Below are 16709 nucleotides of genomic sequence, written 5' to 3'. Positions count from 1 at the left end.
TGAACGACATCTTTTGAGACAGCACTTGCTGGTGTGATGCTCTTACTTTGCAGACGTTGGAGATAATTTCCACCTTGCTACGTAAGGAGGAGATGGTATCGAGGAATACTGACTGGAAGATCATGGAGTGAGCTCTGCCTGAAAAGTCAGGAATCAGGGAGAGCTCGTAAAGAAACCTGGAAAACAAAAAAAGTGGGGGGAGGAGGAATAGGGTTTGATGTGTTATGGCAGAATTAAACAAAATGTCTAACAGGAAGAACTATTCTGGGGCCTTGGCAGGCCAAGCTTCTCCACACAGGCCTTCTGAGTCAATGTTGCTGTTCATAGGCAAGCAGGCAGATGATAGTCATGAGTGGTGCTGCTCTGCTGGGTTTGAAAGGTCCAAGGGGGTCGGGTGGAGGGAGAGCAATGAGCGGTGCATGGAGAGTGATCAAAGGTAGTTCTGGCCTGATGCAAGACGACTTATGTAAACAGTGCCGTGTTGGAGGGGAGCGGAGAGGTAACATCCTGTGTGATTAGTGCCGGCCGATGAAGGCAGACACTGAGTAAGGATGACTCAGGCAGCCATAGTGACAGCTTCGGTCAAACATGGACAAGGGAAGGCCAGGCTAAGCGGCACCACTAGATCCAAGTCTTGTTAACGGACCGAGGCTACTTAATCCCAGTCGGAAATCCTAAAGCATCCTCCATTAATGTCTTTTAGTTTTAGGGCTGACTTTAAGCAAATATAAAAATTACTTCAGTGTTATGTGAGAATTTGGTTAGTGACCAGTCTGATGATTTCTAGACCCTGAGGAGTGACCAGCAGGTCGAATTAAATTAAATTACTCTCTAGTCAAGTCAAGACATGTCTTTCAGGCTGTGACAAAGCGAGCGAGAGCAAGACTTTCAGCAGAAACCAGCAAGACTGAAGAAAATACAGCAGGGTCTCTCTGTTTCAAAAATCTGAGCTTTCTATCTCTGTGTATGATGGAATTTGTTTGATTTAAAAATGTTGGCCAACTGAAGTTAAGGTAGAGAGCTACACACAAGACTGCTATTGAAGAAATAGCAATCTTCAGCTGCAAATATAAAATGTCAAGTCTGTAATAATTTTGTCTTAGTAAAATAAGTGCAACCCTCCTGCACAGCAACTGTTCTGCAACACCAACGTGTGATGCTAAATCTGGCTGTTAATTATAAATATATTTAAAGGCTGCTTCTTTTATATGTCTTAAATAGAAATCAACATGAGTAGGTCAGGGCTTCATAAAAACCAGAAATTTAGACCCTGACAGCAAAACTCAAATAGAAACATTGCTTATTATAAGCTGCCTGGCTTATTATGCTACTCCAAGTGCACATACTAAAATACTAAGGACTCCTTTCACATATATTACACTGAAGTACATACAAAAATGGTAGAAATACTCTTACTGTTCAGGTTTGTCCAGAAGTTTCACTTCATCTTCTTTGGAAGTCTCATAATGTTTTAGGATCCTGTCAATCTCATCACTGGTGGCCCTCTGTTAGAAGAAGGAAGGTATCATTCATTAAAACTAAATACTTGAGTAATGCTTATATATTAAGCATTACTTAATATATAAGTAATGCTTAATAGGAAGCAATACAGTTGCTTCACAGCTGTAAAGCAACTGTATTGCTTTACAGTTTTAACTTTCTCATATTGCTATGTTAATCACGCAACTTCTTACATTTTCATACAGAGCTTCAATGGTCTCCAAATCCACCACGGAGTTGTCCACATTAAGAACAGCTGGTGAAGACAGAGAAGGACATAAATTTTAAGCAATCTCTCTTATAAATGGGTAAAATCTTGGCTCACATGTGCTGCCGTTTGAGTACTGACAGTGAAGAAAAAGACAAATAATCTGATGATAGGTCTGTAATACTGTTGAAAGTTAGATTAAACATCATTAAATTTGGATAAACACAATGAAAGAATCCATATATGTGTCTGGAAAAAACAAAAAAAAAATGAAAAAGGATAAAAAGGGGTATTTAACTGAAACCAGAATGCTACTTGTTCTTTTTTTCCCCTTAAATGCATAATTTACTAGATGAATTATACAAATGGAATCTTATGTGGTTTACAGAGACCACAGATGGTGGGCCAGGACTAAAGAACCGCTCTACTTTTCTTGACCATTGCAGGCAAATGAGTGGAAGAAGACCCTGGGTATGTGTCTGAAAAAAGAAGCTTGAAAACTGTTTGACCTTTGCACCCATAGGCATAGCCAGCACAGCTAGAAGCTAACTAATGATTATAAATGGGGGCAGAAAAAGGTCAGCTAAGACACAAGCATCCTACTGAGTGTGTCCAACTTTATGTGCATGCTTTTACTTTTATTCTGGTCCTAAAAGTCAAAAGTGGAACAACAGAATAAGGGAAAGTTATGTTACACCAACTCTGGAAGTTGTCCCCAGCTTGTGATAGAGAAGATCAACATAATATGAACAAGTACTCCACTGACAGTCAATGACTGACAGTATTCAATTAAAGGCCCTCAACTGACATTGAGGGCCTTTAATTGAATTTAGTTTAAAAAAATAATGTTGATTGTATAGTGACTTGTAATAGCATGCATTTTTTCCAGTTAGTCATGTTAGCACCACAATCTGTTTTACTGGAATTTTTATGTGACAGACCAAACCAAAGTAGTGAACAATTGTTAAGTGCAGGGACAAACTGTATAATAATCTTCATTAAAAAAATGTTTTACTAATTTGTATTCATCTCCTTTTATTGATACCTCTAACTAAAATCAATATCAGCAAATATTCTTCAGAAATCCTGTGAAGGCAAGTAGTGAATATAAAAACATGTGGAAGACGGTGTTCTAATCAGAATGAGCCAAAACGGAACTTTTCAGCCTACATCCAAAATGCTATTTGTAGTGAAAACTTAATTGTGTACATCATGCCATCCTATTAATAACAGGTAATTTGGGCTGCATCATGGTGTTGGATGCTTGTCTTTAACAAGCACAGAGAAACTGGTCAGATTTGGTCGGATGGATGGAGTCAAACACAAGGCTATCCTGGAAATTAAACACGCTAAAGACTTTATAGAATTTGAACCTGTGGCAGAAGTCTCCCCCCTACATCCGAACGATGGTGCAAAACATATAGTCAGAGCTATAATAAAATGGTTTAGATCAAAGCATGTGTTAGATTGGCCTAGTCAAAGGCCAAACCTAAGTCAAATTGCCTTTTGATGTTCACAAAAACTCCTGATGCGACCTCACATTTCAGTCTCTGGAAAGCTGGTAGAGACAAACCAAAAATGACTTGCACCTATAATTACTGTGCAAGTGCTGACTCAGGGGATGATTACAAATGCAAGTCACACTTTTTAGATTATTTGGCAATGTATAAGGGTGCTTAAAGTCAACAGGCTCCAATAAACTGAGACTTAATTACTAGCAATTAAGTTTCCACCATCCAAACAAAAATTTTCTTTTCTGAAGAACTCCACAACTTCAGTTTTTTTTCACTTAATATGGAGAAATTGGCCATTAAAAGATGAATAATTGATTTTGCTTCTCAACCTAAGATGCCTGCCATTCCCAAAATTTAAGCTGCCAAGGATAGACATACACAAAATGCAATAGTGGCAATTAATTTTTTTCCCCCTACTTCCAGCCGCACTGTCCCCATCTCTGCAGTCACACACTAAATTTAAGCTAACAAGCTAACACTTCACACTCTGGTTTGCAGCTGGTCTGCAGCAGAGAAGCTGTCAATGTGGTCCCACACACTGGATCAGAGAAAACGCTGGAGGTCCATTTCCTACATCTTATTAGAGTGGATTATTCAGTCCCTCAGCCATGCAGCCGTCAATCACACACCAAAGGGGGGCCTGCCCCAGTGTGCACAGGAGCACTCTGATCCGAGGGGAGCCGGATATCTCTCCACAGCGACAGATCAAAGCCGGCCTGCCAACGGCCTCACACCCTCTCCTTCCACTTTTCACTCCTGCGTGCGTATGTTTTTGTGTGCGTGCGGCGAGGTGCGGTGTGGGGGAGAGCCTTCCCTTGCCCTTGAACCATGGTGGCCCTTGAGGTGCCCCCCCCGCACCTCTCCAAGTCATTTCAACTAGTACCTAAGACCCCCCTCCTTTCTCTTAACCACTGTGTTGCCTTTCCCTCTTACTCTCTTGTAGTTGTAATTGCATTATATGTAGCATGTCCTTTTAATTTGGCAACAAAGAGGAGGCAGGTTGCCTTTAGAAGTGCCTTTTAAGGCACTATCCTTAATTATCAAATTCAAATTGTCCATTTCACATTCACCTCCCATTAAGGCACAAAGAAGCCACCTCATGCTGGGTGGGAATGAACATTTTCTACCCAACGACACTGCAGAAGGGAAAAGTGACTGAGGGGGGAAAGGAAACAAAAATCTAAACAAGATGGTTGCAGTAGTGTATGTGCTGTTTGCGTTGTGTCTGAGGCAGTTTTATGTGGTAGCACAGTGTCTGCAAACTGTAGAAGGTGGTTTTGTACATGCTCAGATCATTAGTGGGGTGTCAGTCCCATTAGGCTTGTGGAAACCGTCACTGGCTACAATAAACAGATCTGCTGGCCGCATGCTCAGACTAGCAGGCGGCAGGAACTCTCCGCCACAGTCCCAGGACACGACTGATTCCTGGCCCATCTACAATATCCCCAACACACACAATATGTGTTTACACCCACCCACACATATCCTACATTTTCCACAGATCAACTGAGAATACAATCAATCTGTGCAGTTTTTTAAATGAAGTTGAGGGCAATTTGATTTTAACCAGTGCAGGAGAGCTTTCATCCCACTATAACCGTCTTTCATTTAGACAAATCACAGCTTTTTTTCCTTCTTTTCCCACTGCGGTAACTGGAAAAATCAGCCAAGCTCCACTTAAGTCACAAATTAATCTGAAAGAAGTGTCTCAAGTTACAAATTAGCTGCTGTCAAGAGAGAGGAATTTATCCTCTACTGGAGGGTTCCCAGTATCTCATCTCCAAAAATAACTCTGTCTGCATTTCATCAGGAGTCATCCTCAGTTTATCGTTTAATAGGAAACTAAATTTGGCTTGTAACAGTTGAGTCTAAATCAAAGAGGTTCTTCCTTGAATTAAATCAGGGCTGTACTGGAAATGAGAAACAAAAAATGTCAAACATATGGAGAGAGTATTGCTCACCTTGCTGAATGTCCTTCATTTCCAGATGGAGGCTCGATATGAGGATGCCAACTGCTTGAGAACGCTTCCCATCCAGCAGCTTAATGATCTAGACAAACAGAATGTTGTTAACACTGTTGCGCTCTTAATTTGGTGTGAAGCATATGTCAGGAAAGCAAACTTACAGTTCCAAACAAGTTGCTTAATTAATTTCTTCACATTCACGTTGATGTTTAGTTCTGCTGTGCATTCACAAAGAAGAAACTGAGACAAAAGCTAAAGTTAATCTAAAGAAAATTATGAATGTTGAATATGTGTTCACGTGTCATTAAAAAGGTATGATGGTGTTCAGAATTGTATGACCAAAACCCAAGTAAAACTAAGAAGTAAGAATATACCCAGATATCGGCCAACTATGTTAATTGCACTAACATAATTTTTAATTGTTGACCACACATTCCAGGAAAGCTATTTTGAATGCTATCCTAATAAAATCTTACATTACTGCTTTTAAAGAGAAACAGTTTACTTCAATCAGCACTGGCTGGCCAAAGCTTTACAGAAACTGAAACTTAGCGAAATATTTCTGATCGCTGTATCTCTACTAAGCAGCCAGCAACTTATCTGTAACAGACCCCAATAACCAAACTTGGCAAACAGGGCTCATTTAGCACATCATAATGATACAAAAACAGAACTAATTCTATCACAGAAAACTCACATTTGTTCAAAAGAAAAAAAAAATTCTCAGTCTCAAGTTCACCTAGGAACACGTGTAAGGATTGATCAAAAAATATCAAGTGGCAGTGAAAGTACAAAGGGAAAAGTGGCACCATAAAAGGACAGTTTAGAAGAGAAGGCGAAGAGAAGCAGGGCTTTTATAACAAACTATAAATTCACAGGATTTTTATTTGTGCCTACAGATGGTCACAATTACTAATGACTGAATTAGCCATAAAGGCAGAGAAAGTTTTGGCAAGGTAAAGCCCTGCTCTAAAAGTTAATGTTTCAGGCTTCTTCATTAGGTATTATGGCGTTGTCGGCTACTGGGCTGTCCTGTAGGAGCTGCAGAACAGAAGCCTTAGAAGTGGGTATTGCATTACAAGGCGTTAGTGGGTGCCATGCTGCTTCCAGCTCTGTTACCTGGATCACCAGGGATCTCCCACACTGTTCAAGCTGGAACAACTGACTACTAGGCCTTCGCAAGACCTCTAATTAACCACTTTGGACAGGCAACCACTAAAATCAGATAAGAACTTCAATGAGTAAAGACAACTGATGCTGGATGTTTACTTATTGAGGAAGAGAGAGCCAGACGATGCTGATGTTGAGACAGGTAGACAGCAAGAGCTAATGGCTCCCTCCTGTGGACAAAAAAAGGACTGAAAGATGTCCTTCACCCTGGATTTTACAGAATGAAAAAGTGAGCAGCCTAAAAAAAATAAATAAGCTGATAAATGGAGACACTGAGAAGTTTGAGGCAAAGCAGGTACTTTATGTTGAGGCTGTTCTTGATACAGATTCAGAGGAAAACAGATAGTTTACACTGGTTAAGAAACCAGACTGACTAACTACCCGAATATTTGATTAGAAGCATAAGTTATATTAACAACTAGATCAACATTTCCCATCAGGACCCTCCTCCCTCTGACAGCAGTGATAATCTTACGCACACTCTCTCACGTCATAGCCTGCACTACAAATATGTTTTCAATAAACGTAAAATGATTGCTCATAAATTATAAAACGGGGTAAAGCAGCTGTTTGTTTAAGGAGCTCAACCGCATATAAACCTGATACAGCTTTGATTTATGTGTGTATAGAACAGTGTGTTTACTGACACGTAGAAAAACCCAAAAGCAAGTTCAGCTTGGATAGTTTTTCTCATCTTTATCCATCTCTCCCGAATTCCTCATCCTTAAAGAATGCACAGACATGCCTTTTGCGGCCCATCTTTCAAATAGGTGCCCGGTTTTTATTTTTCTTCCACTAAGGAAGCCATGTGCGTACAATTACACCCCAGGTCCAGTCCAGTTCGGTCCAGTCTGTTCTGGCGGGAGAGGTCTCCTCCATGTCACCCCCTGGCTTTGATATGCTAATTAACAGAGGGTGAATGGCTTCAGAGTAAACAACAGCTTTGATTTTTTTCTTCTTTTTTTAAATGGCACATATGATAAACATTAACTCACACACACGTAAGCATCGGCCGTATCCCCCTGTTTTCAACTTTTTGGCATGTGCAGTTGTTGGGAATTGGGGAAGTGGCTCATATGCATAATGCACACACACATTCCGATCCCCAACCACTCATCGCCTCTCGCTGTTTCAGAGCCCCAGGCTGCGGAGTTTGCATGATCTGGCAACACTTTCTGATCAACTGCATAATAGTTTGTGAGGAACTGCTGTCATGACGCACACAAGCCCAAATACCTGCACTAAAACATTTGCAGGTTAATGCATATTCAAAAAACAATGCAGGAAAACTGGCATAAAGGTGATCCGAAGCTCCTTTTGGACTCACAAACACAGAATTACTGGCGACATTAAACATTTAAGTGCGTGCAGACGCAGACAAGAGGCAGGTAGTCTGTGTGTGAGGTGACTGGTATTGGTAGTCATTCAGGGGGATGTGGTTCACTGTCTGGTCAGATTCTGCAGAGTGAAAACTCTACCATCCACAGTACTGCTGCTGAAAGATGGATTAACCATTTGAGACACAGTCCAAGAAAAGGACTGCTACAGTTTGGAATTTTTAAAAAAAAGTTTTATTGGCAACATTCAATGGAATAAAAAGGTTATAGCAGCAATATTACCTCTTAAAGTGTTTGTCTGTTATTGAATCAGCAAACGTTGATGAATTAAATTGTAAATGGTAAAATGTTATTTAAGTTATTTACCATTTCAATAACTTAAATAACAAATTTTAACTGTTACAATATTTGGAGGTGATTTGATATGAGTTTGTGATCAACTAGTTTCTAAATGAAACCTTTACAAAAATATATAATGCACTCCCTGCTATTATTAGCATCTCTGGTGAAGTTTCAATAAATACATTTTTTATTGGTTTAGTATAATCTCACACATCAGGACTTTCTCACTTACAGTATATAGGAAGTTTCTTGTCTTTTCCATTTTGAAAAATGGCTAAAGGAAATGGGCCTGTCTTTAATACCATTTTTATTAAGAAAAATTGGATTTTACGAGTTACTGAGACATTTCCAGACACAGATTAACTTAAAAAGTTAAGTATTAAAATATAGAAGGTATTGCCAGCATTGTCAGGTATAAAAATTTTTGATTTAATAAAAAATGTTGTTCCCCTCCTGAATACAAAGGTTGGATTTTTACCTTGTTTTACACAAACTGTTCTTTCTGACACAGTGTGAAGTTGCTTCTGCTGCTAAATTATATTTTCAGTACTTGGTGAAAGCAGAAAGTCTTGGGAGAAAAGTAAGTAATAGCTCTTATGTCTTATTAAGGAAAAGCTTTTAAAGAGATGTCAAGATAAATTAAAATAAAATAAATTAAAGAAATTAAGATGTCAATTGAAAGGTGAGATTGAAAAACTGGAGATCAGATATCTATCATAAAACTCTGAACAGAGCATGTTTTTCATTTTTATTGTGCTCTGGTTTATTTCACAACATGCTAGCTGTTTTGAAACAGCTCTGAAGAAAAATTAATCTATTGAATATTAAAGCAATTTCATAGATTTGTTTGATCTCTAGGGATAATAAATAAGGATGATATAATTTGCATAGAAAGATGTCAAAATAATAAATAAATTTATAAATAATAATATTCCCAGTACAAGAAATATGTGCAACCAAAAGACTCTGCCATTCTGTAAAGTCTAGTTTTTGTGCATCTTTCCATAAATCATAAACTTTGATTTTTTTTTCCTAATTACCTGTAGTGTTTACCTCTGTTATAGTCACTCTCAGCTCAGAAGCAGCTAGATTTTAGTCTCACTGTCGTCGACTCCCCCTCGATCCCTCAATGCTCAAAAGCTGAACGTTTTGGAAGCTGTCATCATCATCAGTATAAACTTGCAGGGTATCAAAGATCAAGTAAGAAGTCTCTATTACTATGACGAGCTTTCCAATAAGCTGAACTTCCAACTACGGCTTCATGGGTTCTGTTTTCATCATTAATCCTAGACTTGGACTACAATCACAGACACAGAGATTACTTTTAAAATCTAAAATGTAAAACAGGTTTCCGAAATAAAATGTTTAAACACGGATAACCTGGCCAGTGTGCCAAAGTTCTTTTCAACAATAAACACAGCTGGGGTTTATTTTTGAACTATATAAATTGGTATCAACAGTTTCCATAAAAGTGGTTATAACTCCACCAAGCTGACGTAAGCCAGGAGAGGAGACAGTTGTCTGAGTTGGATCAAATGTGGACAGTTTGAGTGACCAGACTGGATGGAGAGACACACACAAACACACACACATTAGCTGGAGCAAAGTGGAGCCTTCACAAATTGATCAGAATAGAGGATGTGTATGGATTTAGAGGGCCAGTCTGGGTCAGCAACTGATTTTTAACTGCTTAGACGCCAACAGAGAGGACCATAGGGCAGAAAGGACGCTGACACAGAGCTGGCTCTAGGAGTAGTGCAGAGTTGCATCATTGGACAAGACACCAAGATCAAGGATCGATCCAGCAAACATACATCTCTCTTGGTTTTTCTTGACTTACTATGCTTTCGCTTAAGGTTACACAAGAGGAATTAGAATAAGAAAACCTGTCTCTACTACTGTCATGTGCATCATGATCAGCTGGTCCAAAGCAAAACTAGGCAACTACAGGAGGCAGTTTGCAGGCAAAAACTGCCTCCAAACTAATGAATTGCTGCTTTGCAAAAAACATTCTTAAACCTTTCCACATTCTTTCACTGCACAGTCATATAACGCAATATTTCATGCGATTTTATGTGAACAATCAAAACAAAGAATAGGTGTGAATAGGAAAAAGGAAACAGCTTCATGGTTTTCAAATGTTTTTACAATTAAAAATCTGACAATCTTAGCATGCAATTGTGATCAGCCTATTTTATTCTAAAATATCTAAAACCCCAATGCAACTAGTCAACTTGAGAGGTCACCTAATGTATTGTAGAGTCAAACTGCAAAACATGGCCTATCATCTAAACAAACTGAGGTTATTTTTCAATAATATTAACTGTAATGTCAGAATGGCCCAGTCAAAGTCAGCCTACATCTAACTGAGAATCTGTGGCAATAATTTGCTTGCTATGATCTTAAGCATGAATGTCAGTTTCAAGATGTACAAAGGAGGCTAATGGCTGAAACGAGAAAAATATGACAAAAAAATACTTTTGAAAGGCACTAAGCGTTAGAGGGCTTAATAACAACAGATGAAAACAGAGCCCAGGAGTTGTGGAACAGAACGTACCTTCTTGGCTTTGGTTTTCTTTTCATAGGTGTCTGACAAGGGCTTCTTCTTCTGCTTGACTGTGGTCTTGGAGAAAAGATCCTCAAACTCGTTAGTGTTGACGATGTCAGGCTCTTTTAGAGAATCCCACAGTGTGTTGTTGCTATTTTTTAAAACAAATAAGACATCAAAAGTTAAGTTACAAGGTGCAAAACATTTAAACACAGCAGCTGTGACAGCAGGCAGGCAGGCAAAAAGGTTACTTGAGTTTAACAAAATTGTGGAAACTCATTTAATGTTTATTTGACCTGTTTTCCATTTTCCATTTCGCAGGCCGACAAAAACTTGGCAGGAGTTTCTGCAATCTCCACTTTCAAAAGAGATGTTTATGAGCTAGGTGATAAAAATAACAAACGTTTCAGGCACACTTGTTTCTGTATTATGGGATCGTTTCCCACAAGGACAAAAAAAAATTGGGAGAAAATCTTTCTGTTTTTGGAAGTTGCTGAGTTACAAGGGAAGGAAAGAAACAAACAGACAGAAACAAAAGGTGGTTAAAGTCAAGAAGATGTTCAGTGTGTTGTTCTTGCAAACATATCTTTGCTCGCATCTGGCTTTGCTTTTCTCCACAAAGTCAGACATCAACAGCCCAATCAACAGCTTTGAAATTAAATGAGCCTAATCTAAACAAAGTGCTTGGAATGTTGATGCTCATAATTTTCTACTATCTTCTCACACATTGCTGTTCCTCTTAAAGGTCATTGTGGCTCATCTGTCAAGTCATATTTAGAGAGTGAAAGTAAATCTGGAAACAAGGCATTAACACGAGGGTTACCAGAGTTTAAATTGCAAAAAAAAAAAAGTGTCTGTTGGTTTCTTGGAGTAAAAAGAAAAATCTTACGAAAGGGTTTCTGTTCAGAACATGATGCTACTGTGTTGGTTTTGTTCTCCATTCTCAACTTGCATAAACAAAGGAACTATTAACTCTGAAGCAGAGTAGACGAATAAAGAAAACTGCATCCAAGACCCAAACAAGACCTTCATGCATTATAATTTGTAAATACATTTAACACAGTGGCTCTTAAGAGTACTCACTCCTGTTAAAATTCCAGGTTTTAGAGCCATTACATTTTGTATTTTGTGACCAATGTCCTAGATAATGTAACTACAAGCTTATTAAGGGAAAGATAAAAAAAAAAATAAAATAAACAGCAAGTGGTGGCAAAGTGAGCAGAATCCGTGTTTCACCAACTGATATACTGGTGAAACACTGTAAGTTTTAATTTCAGCATTCAACATTCTAGTAGAGTCAAGTAAGTTCAAGTTTGCTTCCTTCAAAATATAGTGCATTCTTCCACAAGGTTATTGGAAGTTTTACACAAGCCTGGAAGTTTTCTTTGGAAGAAACACTTCTGTCTTGGAACTCTATTCCTTAGTACAAACAAATTGAGAATTTAGGAGATGTAGAACACTACCAGTGCTTCTTGGAAAGTCCTACAGCTCCTGCAAAGTTTCTGTTGGCCACTTGGCAGCCACCTTGAACAGCTTCTCCCTTGTGTTTTAAACCATTTTGGAAAATTGTCTTTTCTGTAATCATTGATGAACTGTGCCATCATAAATATAATAATACAACATAGTATGCAATGTTCCTTGCATTTTTTAAATTTAAAAGTTATTTTACTTCAACTGTGAAGCTTGTTACTGATTGCAAGAAATCAGATGTAAAATAAAAATCAAGATAAAAAGGTACAGTTAAAAAAAAACAATAAAGTTCAATAGTATGTCAAAAAAATCTTTGTACATTTTCCAATTACCAATGGCCTTATTCTTACAGCAATGCAGTCTTCCTTACAATAGCTGAGCAGCTTTTGCATCTTTCTAAACATATTTTTAAGGATCCATCTCTATCAATGAGCTCCAAAGTTGGAAATGGTTTTATGGCAAAAACATCCAAGTGAGCAAAGATGATTTAAATACTAAAATCTGACTATTTTAGATTCATTAGCCTTATTGTGTTTAATGGGAGGTGTAAACTCAAGAAGAATCAATGCTTAAAGTGAATCAAAGGGTATTCCTACCAATTAGGGTGTGTCAATTTAAAACCGAAACAAAGCTTTGCTTATGTTTCTTACAAGAAAAGTCTGTCCTGCAAACTGCCAACTGTTTAGACATTGCTTCTTCCTTATACCAAAGACCCTCACACCATTAACTGACCTAATCCAGCTGTAGTTAAACACCTGACCCATTTAATGCTCCTTAACTTGTCTTTTTACATTTTGATTTATAGCCCACATGAATCTGTTGTTGGGCAACAAGCAGCCCTCTGACACAGCTGAGGACCTGCGAGAGAACCACAGTTCAGCTTTCCCCCACTAATCCAACCGTGGAAATACAAGGCCATAAACTTTGAAGACTAGAACACTCAGGCAACAATCACAGTGACTGCAAATGGTCTGAATGACTAAATTAACTGTTACTGAGTATCTCAACAGAACCCTTAAATGCAGGAGCGTGGAGGAACAACTATATCTCTGAATGCTTAGGACCTTTTTATGTAACCCATTAAAACTGACCAGAATATCTGAACCATTCTGCGCAGGACAAAGCTTATATCTGCAATCAAATCTGGTGTTGCCTACAGTGTCTTGCAAAGTCATTAATACATCTGAAGCATTTTCTCCAACTTAATGTTGCACATCATTTTGAGGTAGACCAGGCTACAAATCAATTGAGGTTTATATGAATTTGTTTTCAGACCCCCCTGTTCAAGACTCTGTAAAACCACCTTGCATGACTCAACCAGCTTTGAAGAGCTTACGATTGGCCAGAGAGCATCCATGAACGTCAACTTTCAGGTCTTGCCACAGGTACTCATTTGGATTTAGGTTTGAACCATGCTAAAACATGAATGTTCTGTGATTTTAAACAGTCTGCTGGAATTTGTTTACCAATTACATAACTTTAGAAAGATTTTTTATTTAAAGGTATTTGAGTAAAAAGGACTGCACACATATGCAGCCCATTTTCCTTCCACTTCACAGCTAAGCACTATTTGTCTTTGGTCAGTCATACAAAGTCATCACATACACCGAGGTTGTAATTTGACCAAATGTGGGAAAAGTTCAAGGATTAAATGAGTGCTACAGGGCAGTGTGCAACATGGTGTGTTTATGCTGCTTCTTTTGTTTTGCTTTTGAATACATTTGTAAAAAAAAAAAAAAAAAAAGAAGACGTCAGTAAATTTACATACGTGTTTTCCTGTATTTGAATCCTGGTCCAATACAGAGGTTTCATGGGACAGGCGGGCTCAATGGCAGGTTTCCTCGGGGCAGCCTCAACTTTCAGGCTAAACCCCCCCAATGAGGGAGGAGGTGGAGGTCCACAGCCTGGAGGAGGTGGAGGGGGAGGTGGACCACCTCCAGGTATGCCAGGAGGAGGAGGGGGAGGAGGAGGGAGAGGTGGACCACCCCCTGGAGGAGGAGGTGGTGGAGGCGGTGGAGGTGGCCCTCCAGTGTGGCCTGGGAAGGGGAGAGGAGGTGGTGGTGGTATTGGCAAGCCTGGAAGAGGCGGTGGAGGAGGGGGAGGTGGTGGTCCTGAAAGGTTCTGTGGCAGAGCTGGAGGGGGAGGAGGAGGTCCAGAAGGTTCAGGTCCTGCTTCGGCTTTGACATTTAGTCCGACTGAGTCCAAGTTGAGTTTTTTACGCAGCTGCTGGTTGGGGCTTTGAGTGGGCCCTCCTTCATCCCCCTCTGGGCTCTTAATGAAGGTCTCCCTGTCAGTCTGGATCCCCACAGTGCGACTGGTCTTAGGAGTCAACTCTTCTGAGTTGGGTACAGCCACATCGCAGACAGGACTATAATCCTGGCCTGCACTGTGCATCTTTTCCTTCCGTAGCTTAGCAAGGGCTCCCTCCAGCTGTGATATTGAGACAGCATGCTCACCTCGAAGTTCGAAGATTTTAAGCTCAAAGTCAGCCTGTAAAAGCAGAAAGCCAGGCATAAAACAATTACAGAGTGGTCCAAACTGCAGTTATCATGTACTAAAACTGTATCAAGGAGCAGACAGTGTTTTTATTGGACAGAACTCAGACTACAGTGTATAATTACTCCAAAAAGAGCCCTCAAAAAGATTAATCTTTGACTGAACAATAACAATGATGTAATTATAAACTTTCCCCAGCTAAGTGTTTTTCTGTTCTTACAATAACTTCGGAGTCAAGAGAAATCTAGCAACTCCAGTTTTTCATTTTGCATGTCAAACAATGAAAGCCATACCAGCTACACCACAGCAATGATTTCAAAGAAAAAAGGTTTGGTAATAAATTTCAACATGTTCTTTATTAACTCTTGTCACCTTAGAATTAAGTGTGACCACACCCTCTGTTGTGAGTTCACTGGAGAACACACCTTTCTACAAAAGCTTTAACTCTAAGAAAAAAAAAACTTGCCAATAAAATAAAGCCTTCCAGCAAACTGACGAATAAACCAAATGTTAGGTCTGACTTTTTGGGGCAGTGTCCCTTAAAGCAATTTATTAATGAAACTAATTAAAAAAGATGGCAGAACCTCATTTAAGTTGGCAAAATGGGAACACAGTGTTCAGGTGTTTCCATTTTATAGCCCTAAACACTTGTCTAATTATTTCTAACATTTTTAACGGGATTTAGAGAAAATTGTGTAACCAGAAAGAAAAGAGAACTCCATAAAAGATCAACGACTCCCTGGTAATAAATGACACATCTTTATACATAAAATGGCCCAGGTTTTAATAAAGGTTTTACCTATTTTTTTGTTGTTTGTTTTAACTGTAACTTTATTTTCAATCAATATACAAAAACAAAAACATAAATAAAAAAATAAAGGCAACAATAATTTTACTTTATTTGACTCATTATTTTAGCAGGATAATCCCACTGGAATTTACCATTGCTTTTTGCAAGGAGTGCCTGGACCAAGACTGCCAGCAATAAAGTTTCTCCAAAACAGACACGCATCTGAATTTAGTCTTAAGTTTAAAATATCTTGATGGGTCAATTATTGATTATTTGGTCACTCATTTAAAAGTCTTTGAGGACACTTGGAGAAAACTTAATTTCCAAGCCACCCTAAACATATTTTTTATGGACTGAACGTATTAACATTTTATGCTCCCTTAGCGCCATCTTGTGGTCAAAGTGATAAGCTGCAAAAAATCTGCAGCAAACTAACTCTCCTGTTCATAATAAAATTGGTGTTTAGTTATGTGTTGTATATGTAGTGTTGTATTTATTACCTAAATCTTGGTGATTTAGGTAATAAAAAAAAGAATATTGTAAATATAATATTTCTATATTAGTCTTATGTAAATGAAAATTACACAAAACCAATATGAACCATTATGAACTGTTGCTAACTCTTTTTAGATGAAAGCAGATTTTACTTGGAATTCAGGATGCCAAAATGGAGAGGCAAAAGTGGTTTTCTGGCCAGTGAGAAGTTTCTGCAGTCAGTGAATTTGCAATGCCATGTCATCTGCCAGTGATTACCTAATGTGTGTTTTCTGTTTTTAAGGTTTTATTGGGTCTAGTGGCCTTTATTTGAGAGTGGTCAAGCAGGAAAGTGAATAATGAGAGAGGGGGGAGACATGTGGCAAAGGTCATCAGGCTGGTACTCGAACCTGTGACAGCTGCCTTGAGGACTAAGGCTCCATACATAGGTTATGCTTTACCCTTGTGCCACCACAGCACCCCCTACTGTGTGTTTTTAAGTCCACAGTCAATGCAGCCATCTATCAGAAAATCCTGCAGCACTTCCTGCTTCCTTCTGCTGACAACCTTCATGGACTTTGCATCTTCTCACACTGCCAAGTCTAACAGTGCTAGTTAAATGTCCATGGTACTACTGTACTTGATTGGTGAGCAAACTCACCTGACCTAAATACAATGAAAGGACTAACACTAGACCCAACAGCAGACGAGCAGAAGATTGCTGTCAAAGCGACTTGGTCTTCCCAACACCTTAACACCGCAACAGTGATGTGGTAAGTTATGTAAAGAAGCACAACTAAGTATTGACTGTACATAGTGTGCAGTACATACATTTCTGTTGTAATCTATACTCATCAAAATAAACAGAAATACCTGACACAACTGTATCACTGTGC

General features: G+C 38.9%; 1 protein-coding gene across 1 annotated transcript in view; it reads right to left on the bottom strand.

The window, feature by feature from the left end:
- Positions 1-16709, bottom strand: part of LOC102235323 (formin-1-like) — a gene marked incomplete at its 5' end in the record, with an annotated part of 56699 nt that overhangs the window by 23655 nt on the left and 16335 nt on the right. Inside the window, 6 exons of the mRNA XM_023352922.1 lie at positions 47-176; positions 1417-1505; positions 1695-1756; positions 5184-5271; positions 10593-10734; positions 13822-14543. Of these exons, the coding sequence (XP_023208690.1) occupies positions 47-176; positions 1417-1505; positions 1695-1756; positions 5184-5271; positions 10593-10734; positions 13822-14543 (1233 nt within the window). The remainder of the gene's footprint in view (positions 1-46; positions 177-1416; positions 1506-1694; positions 1757-5183; positions 5272-10592; positions 10735-13821; positions 14544-16709) is intronic.

The sequence above is a fragment of the Xiphophorus maculatus genome, chromosome 19 (assembly GCF_002775205.1).
Source record: "Xiphophorus maculatus strain JP 163 A chromosome 19, X_maculatus-5.0-male, whole genome shotgun sequence".
Taxonomy (NCBI): Eukaryota; Metazoa; Chordata; class Actinopteri; order Cyprinodontiformes; family Poeciliidae; genus Xiphophorus; species Xiphophorus maculatus.
Note: the sequence above shows the minus strand (reverse complement) of the source record. Positions and strands in the feature narration are given on the sequence as shown.